Consider the following 25,543-nt stretch of genomic DNA (forward strand, 5'->3'; position numbering starts at 1 on the left):
GAAAAAAAAGAAAGGCAAGGTGCAACAATAGCCTTGGGGTATCACCTTCAAAGAAGGTTTTCAAGAAGATGTCCCAGTTTAAGGTTGAACAATTAGAAAAAGGACTGAATGATATTTTACAATTATTTTTTTTTCTTCAGAAAAAATTTTCTGATCTGTGAAAAACACTGAGGGGAAAACATTCTCCTCAGCCGCAACTGAGGTGAAACAAAATTCATTTTTACAGTTCCTCTGAAACAAATATAAAGGGATTGCCATTGTTTCACATCTTACAGTCACTGATGGAGAAAGTGAGGACTGAAGGTGGTAAGGGTGGGTGAAATCTGCCTAGTGCAAAGACTGTCTGCTACTTGGGTCCATAACTGACAAAAGCACTTCTGGAAATGGGCTGAAAAACACAAAATGCAAAGGTCTTGCCGACCTTCAGCAAGAAAACCACATTCCTGCCTTTCAAGCAAGAAACACAAAGCTGGTGTTCTTAAAGACAGCTTCTAGTGGAGAGGTGTTAAAATGGTTTATTTAGCTAACGCAAACATGACTAGAATCTGTGTGAAGGAAGGTGCCTACTACCTGCGGCATCCCAGCTGAGGAGGCAGACAGTAGGAAATGCATGCAGTGCCTTTTAAAGGAGGGAAGAAAACTGGAAGTTGACTCTGCTGGGCCTCTTGATTGGAACGAGTGAATGTAGTATAGTAGAACGAAGAGATGTAGTATTTCATGTTGGCTTGAACATTTCAAATGACAAACACACAGAGGACACAAATGTAATAAAAAATTTATTGTTTTCAGAATAATGGAGAGAGAGATTTATTATGGTTTTTGTGTGACAGCAAACGATGTAATTAAGACTGCACTATAATAACAATTGTGATGAGCTATTTTTAAGGTCCTTGAACTCTGACAAATTCTCCTTTTAAGCTTTCTTGCTTCTTGCAACAGTTGATTAAAAAAACCAAACAACATATTCACAAGTCCATGTTAAGCTTACTTAAAAAAACCTGTAGAAAATTAAATAAAACACATATCCTGATTCCAGGTTGCATCATTTAACAAAAATAGGTTAAGAAACACCACAGTAGGGTTCAATGGAAAAAAGTAGCTCATACGTAGCAATTTTTATGCCTACTTTGTTTGAATAAAGCATAGCTTAACACATTTTTTGCCTAAAATTATGCATCCTAAATATCCCTAAACGTTCCAGCACTGAAGAGCTAACGTGTATTGCTTGATAATTCCCTTTTTAACAATTTAGCATTGCCGTTATATTAAGACTTTGATGTAGCATATCACTTTAAAAAGTCAGTCACTCTTCAGTATTTGCTTAAATGAATGTTTTGCTATATAGGGAGAAAGTTAAGCATGTGCTTAATTGATGTGTTGAGTCAGTGCCTGAGACAGTTTCTCGATCTGCGGTATTCCTGTAAAATGTAGTGCCACAATGGACGTTTCAGTCTGGGGTATTCTGGTGCTCAGCAAAAGTTGATACCAGGTGGGCTGTCCTGTCTGCTGAGAGGCTACGTAGTAGTTAGAGCTGTAGTGCTAAACAGCCTGCAAGTAGAACATTTAATAAACCAAACTGTCTTTAGCCTTCATGTTTTCATTATAGTTATTTTCCAGACACCAAAAGTTTAGTTTATTTTTTGAAAGAGACACCACAAGTATAAACTAGAGAATAACTTTTTATTATTTGTAAATGTTACAAGTTTCAATGCTGAAGAACAGTATCAAAACTTTACACAGGATATTGGGTTTAGTGCTGTTAAGGGAAAATGATCCATCTTCCCTGTGCAGAAAGCATTACGTCACGAAGGGATGGAAACAAAGAGCTCTGAGGGACTGGGACAGGCAAACTTCCCTCCTTTCACAGGAAATGGGTGAAGCCTTGCTTGAAATTATTATTCAGACATTTTGTGCTGTGAAGGAAATGTCTCCTGATAGCACAAGCTATTGGTTTCCTGTTGTGAACTAACAGTTTAGGCATAACCAAGAATGGACAGGAAGGGCAAATGATTGGGGGTCATTTAAAGAACTTGTTTTAATGAAAAGACCAGCCCAAGTAAGCAGGAAGAATTTTGGCCTGAAAAGAAACCCCTGCAATTAAAAGGACACACACACACACACACACACACACAAAGGGGAACAGTTGCTGATTGCTACAGTATCTTTGTGGAAATAAATAACAACAAAAAAAAAATCCCACATCAAATTTTAGCAGGGTTAGCAGAAAGTGGCAGGGGGACACTGTTGAGCAGGAAGTATTGAGGGGGGAGAAAGCCCTTTGTATCCTACCTAATTAAGAGCCTGTTTCAACAAATATATATCCGGCTTCTACACTGAGGAAAGCAATTTTTGGAAGTTTTCACAGATGTGGAATTGTTTTTTTTTCAACCAGGACCTTATAACAGAGGCACTTTCAAGTGCTATTTTTCAACCACAGTATATAAATAGCGCTGCCAGCGGGTCCCTGAAACTGCCATAGCATTGGGCCATCTGACTGCTCATCTTCCACTCAAAGCAAAAGCAAGCAAAGCAAAAGGCACACATGACATTTTCCTACCTCAGGCCTTCTTCCCAGCCTATTGCGGAGACCAGAAAGGAGGTGGCTTCCCCTCATCTGTTCCTGAGGTCCCTGGGGATCTGTGCCACCTTCACCGGCTTGCTAATGCAGTGCCAGGACTGCCCTCACATTTGCATCATTGTATTAGTCATTTTGGTTCTGGCTCTTGAGGGGACTGTACAAAACTAGCTGGTGCCTTATGCGTGGTTATAGCTCCAGAGGCCGTTTAGACCCTTTCTGCTGAAAGATGTAAGGACAGCTGCATTGCAGGGGCCTGTGCCCTCCTGTGCGGGAGGTTGGCAAGGTATGGCAGGGAGCACTCGCTGAAGCTCTCTGTCCTGCTGCAATGCAGGTGCAGAGTTTCTTACAGGATTTACTTTTCAGGAGACAAAAAGTAAATTTAAAAATCCCTCTTCAGTGTTGCAGACTTCTTTTTAAGATGGCGGCATAAGTTTCATTTTAGGCATTCAAGATGTTTAAAGGCTATTTCTAAAATAAATGAAACCCGCTTGGATTTTTTGTTATGTACTTTTGGCAGCAACCATTTTAATCCTTGCAAAGATTATTTTGATTGTATGGAAATTCAAGTTGTAGAAAATGGCTGCCTATTTCAAAAAACAAATCATAAAAGGAGTCACTTTGTGTTTGACAATTCTTAAAAGGCCTTCCTTAAAGTGTTTCTTTATGATGCCAGACCCACAACAGTTTGTAAAAACGTGCCTGAATTTGTCTTTGGATTTAATTTAGATAGAATCCTTTAAACCATACACAACAACATTTCTGCTTTCTACCCTTAGAAAAATACAAACTTCAGTCACATTTGAATCACGCTTTTTTTTTAACATCTCCTTTTAAATATTTTTGTTTCCATTTAGGACTGCCAACATTACCATGGAAACCTCCAAAAATAAAGACTTTCCCAGCCTTGTGAGAGCACACCTGCAAGAGCAAGAATTGCCTGTCAAAAGCAACTTTCCTTCATTATTGGTGTCACCTAAGGACATTTTTTGTGGTATGATTTGTTATCTCAAAATTTATTGAAAGTATATTCTTAGAATTGATACAATTTGGAATCTTGCCATAGACCAGTGACAAATGTCTGTTGCTGTCCAATAGCACTCTTTTTAATATACTATCTCAGTTTCAAGAAAAAAAGCAACTCCTTATAGACTGTAGAGTTGAGATTGGAAGCCCTGAAATAACAAGATGAAATAAACACTCATCTCAGTGAGACAAACACATGTAAAATGAAGTCCTAATAAGCTGTCTTAACATAAATCTTTCCACTGGCTTCAGAAGGAGTTGGATCAGAATTACAAAGAGAATTGAAAGAATTCATCTGCTGCTTCCTAGTAGAGAGGTGGAGCGTATTTAGTAGTGAACAATTGGCTACTATGAAAACAGATCTGTTTAGACTTTTCAACATTGCTAAGCTTATACATATATATTTTTTAGGTACAGAATTAAATTTTAAACAGTTTGATCTGAAATTTTATAATTGCAACCAATTCTGTGCAGTTTTCCAACTAAAAAATAACAGATACTTTTTCCAAGCAGAAGGCAGCTATGGTGGTAGAACTGAATTCAGATGATCTGGCAGTATATATGAATAATATTTCAAAACAATGCTCTTAAATGTCTTGAATTATATAAAAAAAACCCTCAAACTGACAAGATATTTACGGGTTTTTTTGGTGCCTACTCTCTGTTCTTAGCGATATGAATTGTATATTCTGTTTGCTAAATTGTTAAATTTCCAGTATGTGAAGGCTTTTGATTTGTATATCTTTCTGCAGTGTAGTGGCAATTTGACAGCAAGTCTGCATCAGTTATGAACACCACTGGGAAAATAGAGATTTTTTTGTTTCTCTTCACTAAGGAAAGACTTTCCAGAGATCCCAAACCCAAGGAAAAACTGAACTTTAAATAATGTTAGAAATACACTTTTGTGTTATTAACAACAATACAGGAAAATCATCTACTTTTTTTTTTGTTATTTAAGCATACTGAAAAACTTAATTTAAATGCATTCAGGTCTCGCCTAGATTTGCTTTTCACTGCTGTTTTAATGAGCAAACTCCTTGTCAGAATTGTTTGTCAGCACAGACAAACCTCAGAAATGCTAACTGTAATATCTGCGTGGTATGTCTAATACCAAATGATCCTGTTCAAATCAATAGGACATTTTTGGAAATTAGATGCTATTCCACATGAACAGGAGTATCAGACCTCACCTCTCCAGGAATATTAAAGAATGAAAGGAAAGAACAAATTCAGACCTCAACCAAAGCGTTTTCACTGCAGAGCTGAGTCTAAAGAGACAGAGATTCGTTCAGGCAGAACATAGAAACTGTAGGTGACAAATTAGTGTCATGACTGTTGCACCATCTCAGACTACAATCTCATCAGAATATATATATTTTGCAGGGCTGGAGCTTCCTGTTGTACACATGAAAAAAATTCCACAGAGAAATAGTCTGGTGTTTATGACAAGAAATCTTCACAGAAGTGCACAGGTACTAAAATGGTCATTCTCATGGGGCCAGTTCACTCCAGCTGTTAACAAAATCTCTGTCCTAATCACTGTTGAAGTAATTTTTGCTGAATTTACCAGCTTTAAGTACAATACTATCAAAGTTCTGGATATTTGCAGTCAATAAGGTTTCTATGTCACCAGAGAAATGTTTTCCCAACAAATGCTGATTCAAATGTTGTACATTCCCACTGCTTCAATTTTTGCTCTAGGCTAAGTAGATGATTATTTAGTGTTGCTACAAGCTGTCATATTACTTATGCTGCTCACCAAAGAGGCGGTTGTGTTTCAGTGTTAGGCAGGGAGTATTCCTATGCATGTATTTGTGCTCAAAACGACCATTTCAAAAGTTTTGTTGCCTATGTTCATTGACACCCTTTAAGGTGGATTGGTATCGCAGATGGGAGTAAAAGTTTAATTTCTCTGTGAAGGTGCGTAGAAGCCCTAGTGGCACTCAGATTAAACTGGAAAAGGGTTATAAATGTTTTGAGTTCTTCAGTGGCAAATGTTGTGGAAACTGCAGATAGATGAAATGCATGAGGGTTATCATATGGGGTTAATTTTTCAGGAATGAAATGGAGAAATGAAATTAATTGTAGTGGAAGTTGTAAACTGGCATAGATTTGAGCTCAGTCATCGTAAAATTATTCCTGTTCCTTTGGCTGGATGCTCTGTGCAAGCTGCAGTTCCCCCTCCTAAAGTGTTAAAATCGCTTCATTTGTGCATGCTTTCTGGAACTGATGAGATTAAAAGCATAATACCACTTCAATTCAATAGGGAATGATTGCAAATGAAAGGCATTTGTTTATTTGGTGTGAATCATTCTGTAATACATTTCAGTTCCATACTGAAGGGGAGATGATGTGTTTGTCTTTTAAAGATTTACTTAAATAGGAGAGGAAGCAAGTAGTCGTCCCTGGCACCTTTACTTTGCTAATGCAGCTGACACACACCTCACTTTATGGTGCTGATGTATTGCAAAAGGACATCTAGGACAGTTTCGACTATTCTAGTGTTTGTTTATTGTTACCACATCGAGTCTTTGCAGTTGGTTATCAGGATGCTGGTCAGTATAAACAAGAAAGAATATTGCAATATTACTATCATAGAAAAAGTTACAAATAAAGAAAAATAGTGGGTTTTGCTGTATGTCAATGTCTATTGGTTCTACCTTGCTAGTAGTTTTTAAAATGAGCTAGATATTAAATAGCCACAGTTTTGTCTAAAAATAAAGCGGATGCTTTATGGAGAAAGTTGTCTCTTTAAGAGGACTGGTGAATTGTGGAGAGGATAACTTAATATTACGGTAACCACCTGGATTTGACTTTTACCTGTATTAAAAAACAGTGCCATATTAATGGCAACTTTCAGAAAAAGAACTCAAAAGCTGTAGCTGTTAGAAAAGTTAAAAAAACCCACCAAACAAAGCAACATTTTCACTGTTCATTTCTATCTCTGCCTTTTTAAGCTTAAACTCTGCCTCTTAATCTCATCCTAAAAAGACATGTTGAGAAGAAGCAGCTTCATTTTTCTATGTTTGCTGCATTTCTTTTACCTGCTCCTTAATCTGAATTTCCTCCATCAAAGTGGCTTATGTCAGTGTGAAGCAGTGATTTTTGTATTATGACCCCAAGACCCCTTTCAGTCTCCTTGAATTCTACCTGGAAAGTAGAACCAGGTTTGCTTCCACACCATAGGAGCCAGGCACTATTCCTAATGCTGGTGTGAGGAGCAGAGCCAGTCACAGCCATGGACTGAGTTATGAGAAAGGACTTGTGCTCTGTGTGCTCCCATATCCTCTGTGTGATAGTGACTTCAGGCTCCCAACCCTAATGCTCAGTTACTGAGGAGGGGGTTTCTTCCTCAATCAGCTGGCTAAGGACTCTTACACTAATGTGCAGCAGCTTTGGCTTTTTTTTTTTCCCTTCTTTTTTTTACTTGGTTAACAGTTCAGGTCAGATCACTTTATTCCGATTCACATACATGTCAATCATTCCAGGATGGAACTAATAATTGTATTGTAGCAAGAGAGAAGCAGAGTTTGTAGGAAGAGAACATACACATAAAATTTTTATTAGGCCAATTAATATAATTGGAAAGAACAGGCAGGCTTTCAGGCTCAGAGTCCTCTCTCTGGGTCTGAAAAGGAGTGGCAGAATCCAAGGCAGAGACAAGGTTAGGCCCAATTCCTCTTAGTTTAATCTAATTATGTTAGTCAGGCCACTTGAGAGATAAAGGTACTTAGCACGTGTAGAGCAAAGCTCCCTTCCATATTACAGCAATCATATTCTGCTGGGAAAAGTTATGTTGCAAGGGGAGCTACACACGTCTGTACATCAGTTTTCAGAGAGACCTCCTGAGGTCCTTAATTGCTGACATGCATTTAGCCATACTGGCAGCATACACAGTATTTAAGCCCAGCCACATGGAATACAGGATCTGCAGTGTTCAGAAATAACCTGTGTTAACATCACGATGCGATGTTTGCACATAGGGCTCCACTGAACCTGTGGCTTCACTGGTGGTTGTCTGACTGCTGAGGAGGCCGAGTCCTTCTCAAAGACCAAGAGGAGCTCAGTGCTTGTGATTTTGGGAGCCCTTTTGGGACTACTCTGGAGTCTCTCCCTGAGCTGGTGGGTCGATGAGATTCCAATCAGGCAAATGGATGGATTACCAACAAGTCTTGCTGTTTGGCCATCTGGATGTGCTGTTGCCGCCAGGCTCATTTTTCAGCTTGCTGACCGTAATGATTTTGGCAATGGTTGTGGCTGCTCCCATTCATTCTTCTAACAATTTCCATTACCCTGGCCAATTATTTTTGAGGTCCCGGCCTTTTCTTTCAAAGCTATGTGTTTTTATGTTTCAAGATCTCTGAGTAGTGATTTGTACGAGTATGTCCCTTTGTGGCTGCTCCTCATCTTCTTGGAGCAGTTTTACATAGAGCATATGCCTTTTGAACTATCTTGTGACAAAGTGACTCAGACAATGCTGCTCTAAATCACCTTCCCACAGACAGTGAATAAAAAGGAGACAAGTATCAGCTCTCCATTTTGCTGGACAGGGCATGCACACTGAACATACAGTCAGATGGAAAAAAACATGGGTTTAGTAGTGCTGTCAGTAGCAGATCCCAGCTGCTCCCTCTGATATAGCACACATAGGGACTCCCCATACAGGACTGGTTACAGCTGCATTTTACTCTATTGTTTTGTCTATCTTTAGTATTTTGTCAGCCCTAACAGGCTGAAACAGGCATCTTCTTGTGTATTTTAAGCTGAAATAAAAGTCAGCAAACAAATACTGAGAGAGTCTATATAGGCACTCAGAAACAATGCTAGCATTACAGGATATGCAATCGCTTTTTCTGAAGCGTTTTTAAGTCTTGTTCTTTCAGATCCATACACATTGTGCAGCTCACATCTTAGCCCACTGGGGGAAAAAAAAAAGTTCCCAAACGTGCTTGAAATACTAAACTAGTCCCAGGAGGGTAAACCTAAACAAACACTATCCCGCTTGCTGAACACACCCGATCCTTCCCTAATCTAAACAGCCACTGACACTCCTATCACTTTCTGCCAGCAACCCTAACTGTTTTATTGTTAGGAAGTCAGGCTTATACTGCTTGTATAGGCTTTTACCACCTCTGTACATTGCATGCCTCAGATACTTAGCCAGCTGTGTGCTGCTGATTCTTAGAAGGGCTCCCACACACAGAAAGGGATTCTGTGTAAAAATGCTGCTGCACTAAGACTAGGTGGTGACTAGTGGTGACTGGTCATTAGGTCACCACCGGTGACTTGTGGTGACTGGTGCCATCTGTTACACAAGGAGCCAAACAGCAGACAGATATTTTGCAGATGGCTTCTGAATGACATGCTTCCTATTATCAACGTATGCTAGTGTCTGTAAGTATCACAGTAAAACAGACCAGGTATCTCTAATTCCTATTGCTAACTCAAAAGTAGAGTCGGGCAGTCTTAGACTCTTGATACAAGAAGTTATAATAAGAATCAAAGCTGTACTTGGTGAAAATCATCAGTTACCACCAGAAATAAAAGCATTTAAGATGCCATTTCCTTGAATATATGCTTAAAAGTTTCAAATCTTTGAAATCATGTACCTGCTCCTCCTCATCACACAGCTGCACTGACTCCACAGTCTTTGGATTCAGTTCAAATCTTGTTTTCAGCATGACAAGAATTTTTGTTGACACTGTAGTTAAGCAGCAAGAAGAGTGCCAGTAGCAAGACAGACAAACAAAAATACCTTAGCCAGTAGGTAAGGATCTAAAGCCTTAGGAAAGGCTGGGTGAGTTTTCAGCAAACAGGACCATAGCTATAGCTCTGGAGATTTACTTAAATTGTACCCAAGATGGCCACCCCTAGAAACAGGTTTTGAGATACAACCCAACTTCTCCTTTCCAGGCAGCCCTTGCAGACAACCTGAATCCAGACCATCTAAAAGTGCCATGTGTCCTCACATCACGCTCTGTCAGCCCTTATCAGAAAGGATATCTTGTCTGTCTAGCCTTAAACATATGGTCTCATTACAAGGGCAGATGGGACATAGGGAGGTGACAGGGACAGGTAATGCTCAGAGCCTGCTAACACTGCAGGATAAGGGTCATGTGCTTGGAGCAAAGTCAAGTTTTCTCCAAGTATGCCAGTTAGCTCATCAGTCCCAAATTTGACCCTCAGACCTGATCAGGAGTTTAATTCAAAGCAGTCATGAAGTTGTTCTTTAGGCTGTACTCATCTTACGGAGCTTCCCTACCCACTAAATCAAGGAAACTCCAAAAAATTACACATCAGGTATGCACAATTTCATAGCAAATGCAAACACACACTTTAAATGTCCTATCAATATAGTGGATTGCATTCATAGCATGCTGGCAGCCTACTTAAATACTAGCATTTTCTTTTCTTAAACACATATGTAATTTATAATGGCCAGCTAACTTCATGAAGTTCTTCATGCTCCGAGGCTGAAATACTTGTATATACATCACTACCCCCAAAGAATAATAGTGAAAGAAAATAGGAAAATTCACTCCCTATAGAGAAGACTCCTCTAGGCTTTAAGGACATATTCCTTCCAATTAAAGCTTTACAAAAGGGCTGATACGTGGAATGTGACTAAGGCTCAATGCTACCACAATATATGTCTGTCTGACAAGGTGCCTACGGCACTGCTGTAGCATTACAAACACGTATCAGTAACTCCACCTCTGAATGCAGTTCATCTGGCTTGGGAATGAAGTTCATCTTTCACAGGACAACATGGACTTCTAGACAGAAGGAGAAAGAAAAAAACATTTATCATTCCTGTGCCAGGCAGAGTTCAACTTGAAAGAAACCGGATGAAATGTATATCATTCATCTAAGGAACAAATCCACACTACAGATTTGTCTAAGAGACAAGTGAATACAATCCAGAAAAGCTATCCATTTCAGAATGGGAGGCTTGAATTCAGTCCAACCAGAAAATGCATGCTGAGTAGCATCGATTATTCAGGGTAATAATGGCTTCTTTTAATAACACTTTGCCTTGATCATTTGTGTTAAACGTGGCATATATACCAACAAAAATCCCCACCTTTGTCAATGCAGGCTATCTCCCAGCTCCACAAAGGGATTTTTATTTTTTTAAATAGCTACTGCACTAGGGCTGTTGCCTGCAGAGCAGGTTTTGTATGTTCAGCCTACTGCGATCATCAGGTCTGAGTGCACAGTAAATGGAATTCACAAGCCTTTCCAAGTCACCTCCTGTGTAAAGCCCTGAACAGACAGTCCCAGAAATGAAGTAAGGAACAACTTCTCTCTCCGCCCCTTTGGGCAGCTCACATACATGCTTTTAGCAATACTTAAAACAAGAAAAACACCTAGATCCACTTCACTGGGATTGACGGAAACAGAACTGACGGAAATGAGAAACTGATTAAGTGGTGAGCCAGCCTCACATGCAGAGGAAATTCCAACTTTCTTTCCTAATGACTTTTTTTTTTTTAAAAAAAGTGCTTCATCTTTGCTTGTATTCCATTTGAAAAAAAAAAAAAAAATCTTGGCCCATGAGTTCTCAGTGCCTACACAGATGAAAGCTGTGAGAGGCCTTAAATGACTTCAGCCGGAAACTACTGGGAAGGGGAGTGGTCTGTTTTCTGACAGTCCCATTACACATTTCTAGGAAAAATCTTTTCAAGTTCTGGTACGAAAACGAAACAGGATTACAGCATTGCTTCTCTCTTGGAGACAATCGCAACACTACTTTTTCTGCTCCCATGCTGGAGTGGTGCAAAGTAATTCCCTCCTTTTCCCTCTCTCCTTCTCTCTACCTATCTCAGGATCTTGGGCTCAGGAATAGTACTTTAGATTGAAGAAATTTTTAAAACCAATGCATTTAAAGTCTGTTCAAATAGAACCCACGTTTATTTCAGGTAACTTTGAGGAATACTTTGTTCTGCAGTTGCATTCATAAATCCATCTGCCATTACCTAAAACCCTCACAAACTGTTTAGTGAGCTCAGGAGTTTTCCACTTAGTAGTGATGACACAGCACGAGACTACTGCAAAATCCATGACAGAGAAGCTGAGCAGTAACAGACGCCAGCCAAATAGATCACTGGGGTGGAAGGTCATCCTTGAACAGTATTTCCATTTTTCCCCTCTTGGTAAATTGCTCTGGGAACAATCCTCTTTTCTAGCATAATGTAATCAAGAATTACAAAGTCACCACCACTTACAGAGCGCTGCAATTCCTGGCCTGACTGTCTGTGTTGGGAATTTTAACTGATGTCTCCACCCAAGCAGCATGTGGAACCAATGTAATGGCTAACACAATTCAGAGCTTAAAATGGAGTGATGCTGCAGTTCCAGCTGTTTCTGTAAGTCAGTACAAGAGATTTTTGGAAGCATTAGAAGAGAAATAGAAACAGAGGTGAGGAATGGCTTCTAGTCTGATGATGTACACTAAGGAATATGTGAGTGACAATGCAAAAAGCAAGACAAAAGTAAAGCATCACTAGACAGTATTGCATAGTGCCATGCTCAGGACCAAGACTGCAACAAGAAAGCGATGACTGATGGGACATACTTCATGGCAAAGAGGTGTGTTATTTTTTATTTCTGTTTTTAGAAAAGACACAGCCCTCTGCATATGGAAAGGTGAAGATATATAACAGCTTTCATTCTGATGAAGAAGAAAGGTTCACTGTAAGTAGACTTGGCCCAAGTGCCCTTAACAGGTACTGTGACTCACAGTGCTCTAAAATCCCTCAGTTATCAGAGAGCTGCATCTCCCTAGGTATCAGCTTAATCCAAGCTAACTCTGGAAGGGCCTTTTTCGTTCCCGAGAACTGATCTATACTTTTTGACCAAACAAGTTTCCACCTTCTTTCCTAGTCCTAACATGCAGAGACCCAAAATCACTGGCAGGGCATGATGACGACAAGCATTTACCTTATTATCAAAAATATTTCCATGTAGGTCCCTGTTTATAGGCAGAAGTTCTCAGCTGCTAATTCTGATGCACATTTTTAGCAATTTAATAAGTACTTACTAGTAATTTTGTAGATCTGCTGTCTATCCAGGGCCCCTGTTTAATGGTGCACTGTCTTTCCAGCAGACTCTGTCTTCCCAACAGTACCTACTGTTCTTTGAAGGCAAGAAACATACTATCTTGTAGAGAAATGTGTGGGGAAGAAAGTTCAAGCCTTAGGAAGGAGTTCCCTTTGTGTATGTATGTTTATACCTGCATACCTCATACCTGCATCTACCACACCTCATCTTTATCTGTCTGAAACAATTCCAATAGCTACACTATTTATCGAGATCAAGACAAAATTCATTGTTTTCAGAGTTCATCCATCAAGACTAACAGTACAGGTAGGATACTAGAAACAAAGAATTTATCCAGTGAAGAGAATAATGATATAAAATCTAGCCCCGCTGAAAACAGGAGCTGATTGGCTACTAACATCAATTGGTCATATTTGCACAGGGTACTTGCTGTGTATTTAGAAAATAATAATAAAAAAAAAAAGAACAAAACATAATCAAACAATGAAGTATTTAAAAAGAATGAAAGAGAGGTGAGATCACCATAAAAAGCTTCTGGGGGTTTCACCCACAAAAACAAATTTAAAAGGCCACTTATTAAAAAAAAAAAAAGTGTTTCCTTGAAAAATCCCAGATACCTCAAGCTCAGGTAATACAGTTCTTAACTAGCATTACAACAACTCCCCTCACAACGTGCTAAACCTGTACATCCCGGTTTCATATCTGCAGGTAGGACTCACCCTGCAAACTAGGAATCTAACTAGGACCATTTTTGCTAAGCATATTCTAAAAGGCTTTCATTCCCAAATAACCTGGTCTGGGAGAGATAATTCTGTACTCTCTGGAATGGTGGTAAAATTAAATGGTTTGAAAATAATACACTTCAGGCTTGCAAGAGTCCTCAAACACACTACTACAAATGCAACAGCCTTTAAAATTACTAGGTTGAACTTATCATCAATCTGACTTATGCAAAGCACTAGCTTTTCCCCTTAGAAATAAATTCAATATTGTTCCACTCTACCATTAACCATGATTATTTAGTTTAGAGGAAGAATTTATATACAGGCAATATGACTGAAGCACATAAACAAGCTGAGCGCTTTTCTAAAATAAAACTGGGATGCCAATACAAATCAACAGTAAAAAGGTATTTTAGAGTGCAATAAGCAATGGAATAACTTAGTAACACGTCATTTAATGAGCAAAAGGAATATTGATTGTTTTGCAGTCCACTTCTGAAGACCAAAACAAGAGGCTTTCACTTTGTTTTCTCCCCACTGATTTAAAAAAAAAGCCTATTTTTTGGCATAAAAATACATTTAAGCTCATATTTTTAGATAGATTATGACTATAAATAGAAGCAAAACATGAAGGAAGGCTTTCACACAGGTAGGTTATCAATTTTTTTGGCAGCTGAAATTCTTTACTCATTAATTTTAAATTAATATTCTTGAGGAAGAGGGGCTAGTTCAGACAGAGTTACTGAGAGTTGTCCATCTTACAGAACTGTCCTACAGACATGCTCTGAACATTCTTCATGCTTTGCTCTCTTGACAGGAGTGATTTTCTCTGGACATTAGTGATTCATGTGAACTCCAGATCACTTCAGTAAAACACAGTTTTACAAGGAAAGATATGCAACATCCCACAGATTACAGCCTTAAAAAAGGATCCAAAACCAGTCAGCAACTGCATCTTCCGTAAGTGAAATCAGTCCATTTTATAAAATCTCATAGGGGAAGAAATGTCCAACAGTAATATTAAATGAATGTAACAACAAACCCAGGTAAAACTATGGCTAAAACAATATTTTGGGGAAAAGGTTTGAAAAAAGTACTTAAGACTTTTTTTAATCATGTTTCTATCAGATAGATTTACTAGTTTTTTAAGTCTGTTTTACTCAAGCTTCTGAGCACCATTGCACATTTGCAAAGCATATTTATCATCCAGCAAAAGTCTTCTACAGCCCACCATTATTTTCAAATAAAAAGGGAAAAATACAGCAAAGGCTTCAAAGATGTGAGTGAATTATTTCATCTCCTTACAAGTGCAACATGTGCTCTCTCTTCTGTAATGACACAGTACAGAAAACAAGATGTAATTGATGCAATTTCTTTGCCAAATGAGTGGGATCTTATAAAGAATTGGCACATAATTCTAATTTGAGCTTTCTTGTCTTAAACAAAACCAAACATAATACAGAACATTATAATGTACTAACAGGGTCCTTCAACAGATTTTATTTTTTTTCCTCCCCCAATACAAGTAACTGCAAAGTGCTGGGCCTGTAATCAAAAGGATACTCAGTGTCCAAAACAGCAACATTGATGCAACTAGGCATTTTTGTGTACTACAGTACAATCATGTAAGTGAACCAAAGAAGAACATTTGGCCTTTTGTTATCTTATATACCAAGACAGAAAAGCATGCCTTTTCCTCTGTTCTACCCCAATGAACAGATGTGGTTTTAATGACATACAAAACAAAATGCTCACAAGTTTCAGACTATGACTTTGAAATTTAGGAGTAAAATTATTTTTCAAAGAAAGTGATTTTCATCTAATTATCTTGAAACTGTCCATAAAAGGCAGATAGGCAGGAAATTGGATAAATATACCAAGTAGAGTTTTGTGGGTTTTGGTTTGTTTCTTTTCTTTTTCCAATTGGAGAGAAAAATTAAGGTAATTTTGCTAAACAAAAAAACTGTGGCAAGACAAGAAATTTTAAAAGAAGCCTCAGGGACCAGTATAGAAAAGTTATAGGAGATTCAGCAATAAATATACTTTACAGAGCAGTGTAAATCCAGATGCTGCCTCTCTGTTATTGAACTCAAAGTTGCAGATTAACTCAATACACAATGTTAGCAGAACTGTATAGTCAATTAAAAGAGAGACAGAAAGCACCACACAAAGCCCAAATGCTACTGTGTTGGGAAATTGGTACCTAGAGCAGCTGCAATTTTAAGCTAGCCACTAACCTACATCTCATGGTATCCAGCTCACCCACCACCCCCCCAACTAAGAAACACCTCATAAATACCTAAAGTCAGATTACCCTTTCTTCTGAATAGCATTAGAGCTCTTTGACAAACTGTGTGTGAAACACTGTTCCAGGGAATATGGATCACAGGCAGCTCTTCAAGACCTATTTTTAAAGGACGTATGTGGTATAGAGGTAGTTGGAATTTGCATACAGAGAGGATAGGTGTATTTCTAATGTGATATGGACCTCAATTAGCATGAACTATCTTTATGTATATGACCTCTACGAGGATAACATGTACAGAGTACAAAGAGATCTCTGTTCCACATCTGGGTGTTGCACCAGGACCAGAGGGTGGAGGGAGGGAGGTGAAATCTGTGGTTCTGATATGAAGGTAAGATGCACAATGCTGGCATCTGGCAACCATAAGAGACAACTGAGGTAGAGTTGGGCCTTTGGCTGCTTGCCAGCCAGGGCATATGCAAGGATAACAAGAGCTTTTAACCCATATGGAAAGGTCAGGATGGTAAGAACAGAATTATGGCCCATGTTCATACTTCAACTGTAAATTTCCTACCTTTATAGAGTTTCAATAAAACTCTACCACAACATCCTATAATTAATTTAAAAACCACAGGCAAAGTTCATCACAAATGACCAGGTCCACAAAACATTTAGACATATAGCTCCCACTGAAAATCAATGGGAGTTAAGCCTCTAAATACTCTTACAGTTATGACCAAACATCTTAAATTTTTTTCCTGAAAAACTATAAATTGTGCCCTCACTTTGAAACAAACCTCTCTTGCTCACAGCTTTTTTCACTCCGTATTTCACTGTAACTCTTCATGCGTATTACAACCTGCACTGCCCTAGCCCGCAGCACATATCTCTGAAGTTTCAAAGATAGTACTCATGTGTCTCTGGAGCTTGTACCACTCACTTCAACAACTGCTCTTCAGCCTGTTCAGATGCTACCAGCTCCATTTACAGGCTGTTAGGACACACTCCTCTAATATGACAGTCACAAGGGAAGACAAGATTACAGATTCTGAATGAGTTTATGCCTAAAGTCAGTATTAAGGAAATTTCATGCAGATAGTTTTGCTCACGGATTTTCTTGCAATGCCTAGGACCAATCTGAGTTTCTAAAAAGCGAGTTTTTAATTATGAGCAGAGAAACAATAGCTCACTTCAACATGAAAAAGCATACACCCACTATTTTTCCATGCTCTGTAATTTAAAAATAGGTCAACCCATTAGCTGTAAAGCTTTCAAAAATATTAAAACTGGAATATAGGGCTCAATTTCCTTTTTGTTTTTTAAGCCAGACACAGAGATGTAAAAGTTTCAGACTAATGGCTACTTTAAGATGATAAAAGGGGATAAAGTTTTTGAACTGTGAATCTAACGTTGCCAGAACAGATTGATTCCATAGTAAATTTTTAAACACAAAGTAAATTTTTAAACATCAACTAAATTTGAAGCATTTAAATAAGACCAGAGCATTAACTGCATGCCAATTCAGAAGTGCTACAGGGCCTATAATTTGTCACACTGCACATATAGATCTACCTGACTTTTCTCACTTTTTTCCATAGTGTGCAGGTTCAGAATGCAAACAGGGGCCAAAGTACACCTGAACGGCATGCCTACCACTTCAAGAGACTCCCTATATTTAATGTGAACCAGACAGAATCAATACATACTGAAAAAATTGACTAGGAAATGGCATTTTTTTCCACTCTGTACTTTAAAAACATAACCCTGGAGGCCAAAATTACTGTCTTGACCATTTGGCAATTGACAACAGAATTATTATTAGTGGGATATTGACTCCCAGTGTTTCCCAAGCACCTCCTGCATGAACTGGAGGTACATCTTGTATATATTGAGTATGAAACAGAAGGTCCCTCTCAGTTCATCAATGCCACAGTGCCCAACAAGCACTGCTCTTTTGAGAAACATTCCTAGACTCAGCAGCTTGCCTGAATTTCAACCAAATGAAACCTCACAATTGCTAAAATCCAGACAAAGACCAACCAGATCTGGCCTGGCTCTGCTGCTGATGCTCTGCGTACTCATGCAGACCGTGTGAACTCAGCTGACTGCGTGGGCTAAAGAGTGAAGCACCCCAAAGGTCAGAGGAATAAAAGCAGTTTCAAATCACCCCATTATGAGGCCATCCTGGCATCTGCATGGGCTCCTGGTGCCAATGGTATGATCTGTAGACAACCTCAAGGCTCCATGCTGGTGATGGAGAACTTGATGTCAAATCTCTCCTCCTCACTGGCTCACCTAAATGTTCAGGGCAAGGAGGTGGGAGACACAGGAGCTACCGCATGACTCTTGGTCATCTGCAGGCTAGTTAAACTAATTCAGTGATACAAGTGGCTCGCAGCAGCCTAGCATACCACTGAACCACACCCTTCAAGTTATTTCCAGCAATCCTAATAGCCACTGCAGTCTAAGACCGTCTTGGTGTTTCCATTTGAAGACCAGATCCTGTAAGAAACACTACTGCAGGATTCAGGGCCGTGTTCTATGCTTTTCACGATTCTCTATGCTTGGGCTAAAGTTCAAGTTCCTGCTGCCCAAACAAACCTGAAAAAAAACCTCTTGCTTTAAAAATCTTGGTAGGTAGGTCAAAACCCACCAAAACCTGACTACTCTTGAGGTATCTCATACTTGCAGTCACTTCACCTCAAACTAATTTGATTTTAAAAGTGAAGTTAAGCAACTTGTTAGTAATCACTTTGCAAGTATTTATTTATTTTGTTGGGGGAGGAAGGGAGGGAGGAGAGAAAAATCAAGCTATTTAGCTTTCCAAGTATTTAACATAAAACCCAAAAGAGCTCCATCTGGCAACCAGCAGGATTTCTAAATAATCTAAATACTATCTACATAAGAACCAGGCTGTCTATGGAGTAAGACAACTTCAAATTTTGCAGCCACAAGAAGCCTTTATTAACATAAAAGGAAATTATAAAAAATTAAGTTAGAACAGGAACAAGACCCTGGCAAGCTGACAAAAGACCCCAGGAATCTCGGCATTAATCTTGAAATGCTGCTTTTGACTTTGTTGGAATATAGCATCATACACTGTGTGGTTTAAAAAACAAAACAAAACAAAAAACCTCTTAGGTTCAAAGGACTCTTGTACAATAAAACCAGTTCTAGGAAAAGATTCAGATTAATGAAAATCAATATATAATTCCTTGCTTTGCAGCACAAAATGACACCTAACATTTTAACATTGTTCGTGGAAAATATTAATATTTAATTACACAGACTTTATTGAGTCATGGCTGAGGCCCTTCATGACCATAGATATCTATCTTCATTAAAAAAAATAGTTCAGAATACTGCTGCTAATTATGTTAATTAAATATACCTTTGAACTACTCTTATATAAAATTTTTGATAATTCATAATTCCCAAGTAAACACCTCTCAGAGTACACAGTATTTAGTTTTCTAAGTTATTCATATGAAGGATCTGGCCTTGCACTTCATACCTAGCCTGTGTATTTTTTTGGCCCATTTGTGAATGATCCAAACCTGGTGGTGGTTTGGTGTCCTATGTGAAATATTTTAATGGTCTTGATGCCCCTGTCAAGTTGCCACTGGGATTTTCTGTCAGTTTCTTGGCACAAAGTCAAAGAGTGAAACCAGTGTCCACCCCCCCCAAAAAAAAACCCCAAACATGTTACAGTGATCCTGTGAGGATAGGGCAGCCTTGAAGCTCTGCATTTTTGCTATCCCTGGGCTACAGGAAGAGAATTTCTATCTTTATCATTGCCCATCTGGCACCTTTCACAGGCAGCAAGAACAAAGAAGTAAAATGTACTGGTCCCTACCATCTGCTTCTGCTTGTAAAGTCTAGAAAGAGCCTAAGAGGGAAGAAAGGGAAGAAAAAAAAAAAAAGAAAAAATACACAATCCCTTCATTTCCCACCAAACTTTTCTGGCAGGTACACATTTTTGCCTGTACTTCTTACATATCTTAGGGCAACCCCAGAGGCCCTTGGTTCCCTACAGCAATACAGCTGCTTGACGCAGAGCATCCCCAACGCTCCTAGCCCCACATCTTCATTCACAAGTGTCTAACAGCCTGGAAAGAAAGGTTGCGTTGTTTGAGATTTGCTTTACTGGATCAGCCTCTGTTTTATCTACAATAGGAAAATTCCTGTGGGTTTAATAGGAGGTATTACCCTACAGATTTTCTCTGGTTCCACCTCCTTTCCCATCAGCCACATCCCCTCTTGCTGCAAGGCTGCATACACCATGTGTTGGCTCGACCCCTTCTGTCTCTGACAGAAGTTTGGCCAAAACGAGCAGATTTTCTGCTACTTTGATCATTTCCTGTGGTAAAAAGTGAAGGGAATTATCTGACCCATGGTCTTTTTTTTTTTTTCTTAGTTTTGAAAAATAACATGGATTTACATTTGCAAGTTCCCTTAAATAGCGTACTTGCTTTTCAATAGCATTTTGCTGCCAGCTTACCAGTTGTCTTACAGAACTTACTTTTTTTAGGATCAGAAAACACACATTGCTCTGATCTCAAATTTGGAGATTCAGCTGCAGTATTAAATCAATAATGAACTTCACTATGACAAAGCAGGAACCAAAACGTAGTATCAAATTCACAGGCAATACAAAAGTGACAACTTTTTCCCCGTTAAAAAATTCTTACATTTAAAAAACATAAACTTAATTCTCTTTTGGTGGGGATAGTGTTATTTTTGGCTACAAACGTGCATTGCATAATGTGTTTAGAAATAAGTTAACCCTTTTATTAAATGCATTATTAGAGTAGATCTATGACATATGTGATATAAGCACCCTGAAATATTAGGTTTTGTCAAAACCACCAAGGTTACAGATCAGAAAACACATCTCATGCTTGTCTAAGCCTCTGTTGAAATAGTGACACTACCTGTTGACCTAAATGGTGTAAGCATTTGGGCAACAAGGGCCTGAAGTATGACGCCAAGTGATAATCAGTGACCTTGATATGGCCTGCAATTGCACCCTGAAAACTAGTCCATGCAGTATTTTTTTCTGTCCCAGAGAGTACAAAGTAAACGAACAACGTGAAAATACCTACTGAAATAATGTCTTAGAATTCATATTCTATAGGAATACATTCCAAATAAATTATCACAATATACATTAAGTCTTTCTAAATGTGGCACTATAGCATTTAAAAATATATGTATGTTGACGCTTAGTAGTGGAACCACACTCTTAAATCTTTCAGCTCAGAAAATGCCACAATGTGAGTATGTATGTATGGACTTTTTCCTGTTAATCATTTACTCAGAGTGCATAAAACCAGTTGTACTCATTTGCATCAAAACATCAAAAGCCTTTTTTTTAAAAAAAAACAAAAAAACAAACACCAACTTTGCTGTACTAATTATATGAATAGCACAGATTTTGACAGATAGTCTCTTGAGCTGAGGCCAGGGAGCACATGGCTCCCTTTGTATGAGTTCTACTCCGGAAAGAAATTATTGAACATGTTGAAGTGTTAAAATTACTGTTATTTTAAAATGTTACAGTAAGATACTTTGGTGAATTTACTATTTCTGTGTATCTGAAGATATATTTTTTTTTTTCAATCAGCCTGTGAACTAAAATCATGGCATGGCTACATTTCAGGTTTTATTTTATAAAACTGAATCCCCCAAAAACCTACACATCTCAAAAGCAAAGCAAAATCTAGAGCAATTTGTTTTACTTGAGTGTTAAAAAAGGAAAAAGAAGATACATACTTATTTATATATGTATGCATGTACTTCACTTCAAAATATAATCAGAAAGGGGGGAAGAATCTGCAGTATCCTTGTTAAAACAAAAATTGCACTAAACCACTTAAAACAAAATCTTACCGCAATAAAAATTGGCATTATCATCATCAATAATACATTGCCTTTCACATGCAGAGGTAATAAGGAGGCTGTACTGTGATCCATATAACTCCAGTAACATATAAATGAATCAAAAAGAATCTAATTAGTTCAGCAGCGCCAAAAATTATTAAGTAGAAACATCAAAAGAGCCAGTGGGACGTTACATTTTTTTTTGTCAGACATGCTGCAGAGCTGACCTTCAGAATCCTCTGGTTTATGTCTGGAAGCAGGCCTCCCAAATGTAGGTCACGGTAACTTAAAAGAACTGGAGCTAAAGGATGCCGCCCTAGTACCTGTACCCTCCCCAAGCAGCACTGCCCTGCAGCCTCCTCGGCACCGTCTCCGCACGTCCCACCCGAAGTTCTTTACCACCTAGGATCTATGCAAAGGAAGGGTGGAGCCAGTTCTTCACCTCCTGTCTGCAGCCACAGAAGATGGTGCATCCTGAAAGCATTACATTTGCTACAGTCCCTTTTTCCCTCCTTCCCCTCCATGCAACTGCAGAAAAGAAGGAAGGGTAGATTGGGATGGTATCTCGGCTTCCACACAGGCTACAAAGGAGGGAGATACAAAGGATAGTTGCGCAGATGACTGCCAACACTACAGAAGCACAGAACCTCCCTGTAGATGGCCTTGGCCTCCTATGAATCCCTCTGGAGTTCTACAGCTGCTCCTGCCATCCAGATGGGAAAACGTGTGTGCATGCACATGTGACAGAGCCTCTGAGGAAATACCTCTGGAGGCATCTAAGTCAAAGTTAGAACAGCATGTGTATGTATTTATTTGTTTAGGAAAAAAGTGAGAGAACTTTTGTACTATACGGCATAGATGCAGACATCCATGCCTCTGCAGCATATACTGCTAGGCTTATATTGCATCAGAGATAACGTAGTGAGAAAATCATACACCAGAGTGATGTAGCTTGGACTGATTTTTCACAAAAGTCCTAATTGTACAATTCACTGAAGTCAGAAAGTTTCATTTAAAAAGAAACAAAATCTAATACTGAGGTCCACGGTACTTAAGTCAAGGAATTATTTTTTTCTAACCTTGAAGATATGGATATATGAGCTTAGCTGGTATCTCCTTCAACAGGATGTGTTTGTCACTACCCAGTAATGTTTCATTCCCCTTTGAAATTAAGTAAAAGCATAACGTGCAAGAGAAACAATAATGCTATAAAAGGAAGACCTTTCACTACTCCAGAACTGTTCCATATCCAAAACCAAAACGTTTACTTCTTCAAAGGAATAAATAGGACAATACTTATAGAGTAAAGGTTTAAACCATGGTAACAACATTTTTAAGGTACATTCTCCAATAACTTTCAACATTGTTCAATTTGCAGACCTATTAAGAAAAAAATAAAAATCCAATTATGCAATGGTGCTGGGCAAACAAACAAAGCCTCCTTGCCAGAAGCCTTGCTCTTCTATTTACCTTTCATGGAACATATAGAAGGCAACAGATCCCACAGGTTCACAAAGACCAGGCCGAAAAAATTCATCATTGCAATTATGGGAACTACTGCAGCACACCGTAAGGTCCACTCACAGTTCCCAAGGAATTCAGCTGGACGTGGTCTCAAAAGTAGATAACAGGAAAAGTTAGCTAACAACATCAAACTCAAACCACTTTGACAGAAATCTGTACTGAGGAGCTCCAACACAAACCTCTGAGGAATCAAAGAGCCCACTCCGGCAAACCTTCACAATCCTAAGCAGACACACGGAACAAGCAGGGCTATCCAGCAGGGTAAAGTTTTCAAGAAATCCTTAATAAATCAATATGGAAACTCACAAATTTAACACAGATGGCCCACAACTCTGCAAAAGTTAAAATACAAAAGCTTCTTAAAAGGTAACACAGGATATGGATAAAGACAAAGCAAGCCAGGCTATGCCCCGCTGCAGCAACCACCGGCACTCTGCAGCTAGAGCAACCCCAATGCGCACAGCCCTGTCCAGCTTTCCGTAACTACAACTACAGAGTATCTCTGCCAGAGCCGTCCTGAGGAAGAGGGGTAGTACTGGGGGAGGGACAGTATTTATGAAAATAAAAGAACTGAATTGAAGCCTGTATGCTGCTGTCTAAAACTACAGTTACATTTGTACCACCCATTCCCTGGGGGAAATGACATACAATGCAAACAGGCCTAGTTGTTCAATTATTCAAGTATTAAGAGATTCACAGAAAGACATCTGAGAAACATAACATTTTAATAGATGAAATAAATACTCCAGTACATGCAAGATAAAAACTGACATTGGAAAAAAATTAAAAAATCATTTTTGTTATAGTGTAATTTTTTTGTTTGTTTGTTTGTTTAAACACTCACAGTAGCTTTTCCCCCAGTTTGGAAATCAACACATGGAAAACATAATCACAACCTCCAGTCCTTCCACTCCTACACACCAAATGCACTTCTAACCTAACACTTGATGCAAAATAAAAAAAAAGTCATACAAAACAAAAACAAACAAAATAGTAGCTACATCCATCATCTACGTGTTGTTGGGTTTTTTCATTTTTTTAAATGAGTGAGAACTGAGGTAACCTTTTTCCTGCACAACCGAACAGTAAAATTTAGAAGGGAAATTTCGGAAGACAAGACAAGACAAACTTTAAAAACCGCACCCAGCGCGATTAAAGCTTTTTTTTTTTTTCCTCTCTTTTAAGATACCCCCACCTCCCCAAATATAAAAAAAACTTTTAAACAGTTATTACCACTTGTGTAAAGACCTTGTTGAATAAAGGAAAATTTATCTGCAGATACTTGCTTGACTTTAAAGTAAAATAAAAAGAAGCCCAAAGTGGCTACCTTTATTAGTACGTATAGTTTGAATATGTTCTGCTGCTTCACCACATGAAATCAAAGGATTGGGCTCATCCAAGCAAATTCTTTGGTATACAAAAAAGGGGTGAGGAGGTGGGATATTATTTTCCTTTAGCAATGACTGGGATCTAAACAGAAGATGTGGGGGTTAATTCACAGAATTGGAGTTCACTGGCGGTAAAGTCCTGGGTGAAGATCTTTCTCTTAGTGCCTGAGATAACAGGTTGCAACCATCCGAGACGGCGCAAGCTGAGTTCCTCAACCTTTCCCTGTAATCGCTCATTTTGGTGCTACTTTCGGGGTGTTGGGCTATATCCCTGAGGCATTGGGTCAGGAGCACACAAGCAGATACCACACTCATGGCTCCTCCTAGGATGGCAGTTTGCACAGCTTTGCCCTCTGGATTAATGGTGGCAGCTTTACCCAAAAACTGGGGCTCAGTGGCAAAGCCCACCAGAGCATAGACAGACTGCACCAAAGGTCCACTGAACAAGACGCATCGGTTCCTGGTCAGCTCACTGGGTGAAGTCTTGACCTCCTTGACACACGCCAAGAGGGCAGAGGCGCTGGTGCTCATACATTTGACACTGAGTTTGAACTGCTCCTTAGCAAATTTATCCTTGGATTTCTCACTGGCCAGCACGCAGGCATCTGTCAGGAATTTCAAGTTCTTGGACATGTTCTGAGAAACCTCCAGCAGGAGCTGAGGGCTCATATCTGCCAAAGGGGTGGTCTTCAAGACCCCGCAGCCGTGCTCCACCTCATGCCTACATCGGGTCACCTTGTAGCGATCCACCAAGCCAGGCATAGCAGGCTGGGCCCCTGGAGTCTCCACTGCAGCCAGGTAGGCAGCATGGGCAGAGCATTCGGTCAGGGAGACCACTAGCTCCCCCATCTCCATCAGGCTTTCCCCCACCTCCCCGAAGCGTCCCATATTGAGCTGGCTCTGGACGTCATGGGTCAAGATGGAGAGTCCTTTGGTCCTGGCAATGATCGTGTCCCTGCACTTCTCAAAAGACTCACCGAAGACAGACAGGCTCTCAGTGTTCACTGGCCTGGTCTCGCTCGACAGCAGAAGCAGATCAGCCACCAGTTGCATCTTGATCTTGCAGTGGTCGCAGATAGAGATGAGCTTCTTCCTCTGCAGGGAACTGCTGCTGGGG

At 39.3% G+C, this 25,543-nt stretch overlaps 1 protein-coding gene across 1 annotated transcript; it reads right to left on the bottom strand.

Moving 5' to 3' along the window:
* Positions 1-23,744: 23,744 nt before the first annotated feature.
* MESDC1 (mesoderm development candidate 1) lies at positions 23,745-25,539 on the bottom strand (the record flags this gene model as incomplete). The annotated part of the gene is made up of 1 exon (XM_009700831.1): positions 23,745-25,539. A coding segment is annotated over one exon (1,011 nt), but the record flags the coding sequence as incomplete, so codon positions are not given.
* Positions 25,540-25,543: the final 4 nt, after the last annotated feature.

Source organism: Cariama cristata, unplaced genomic scaffold (assembly GCF_000690535.1).
Source record: "Cariama cristata isolate BGI_N322 unplaced genomic scaffold, ASM69053v1 scaffold14645, whole genome shotgun sequence".
Classification (NCBI taxonomy): domain Eukaryota; kingdom Metazoa; phylum Chordata; class Aves; order Cariamiformes; family Cariamidae; genus Cariama; species Cariama cristata.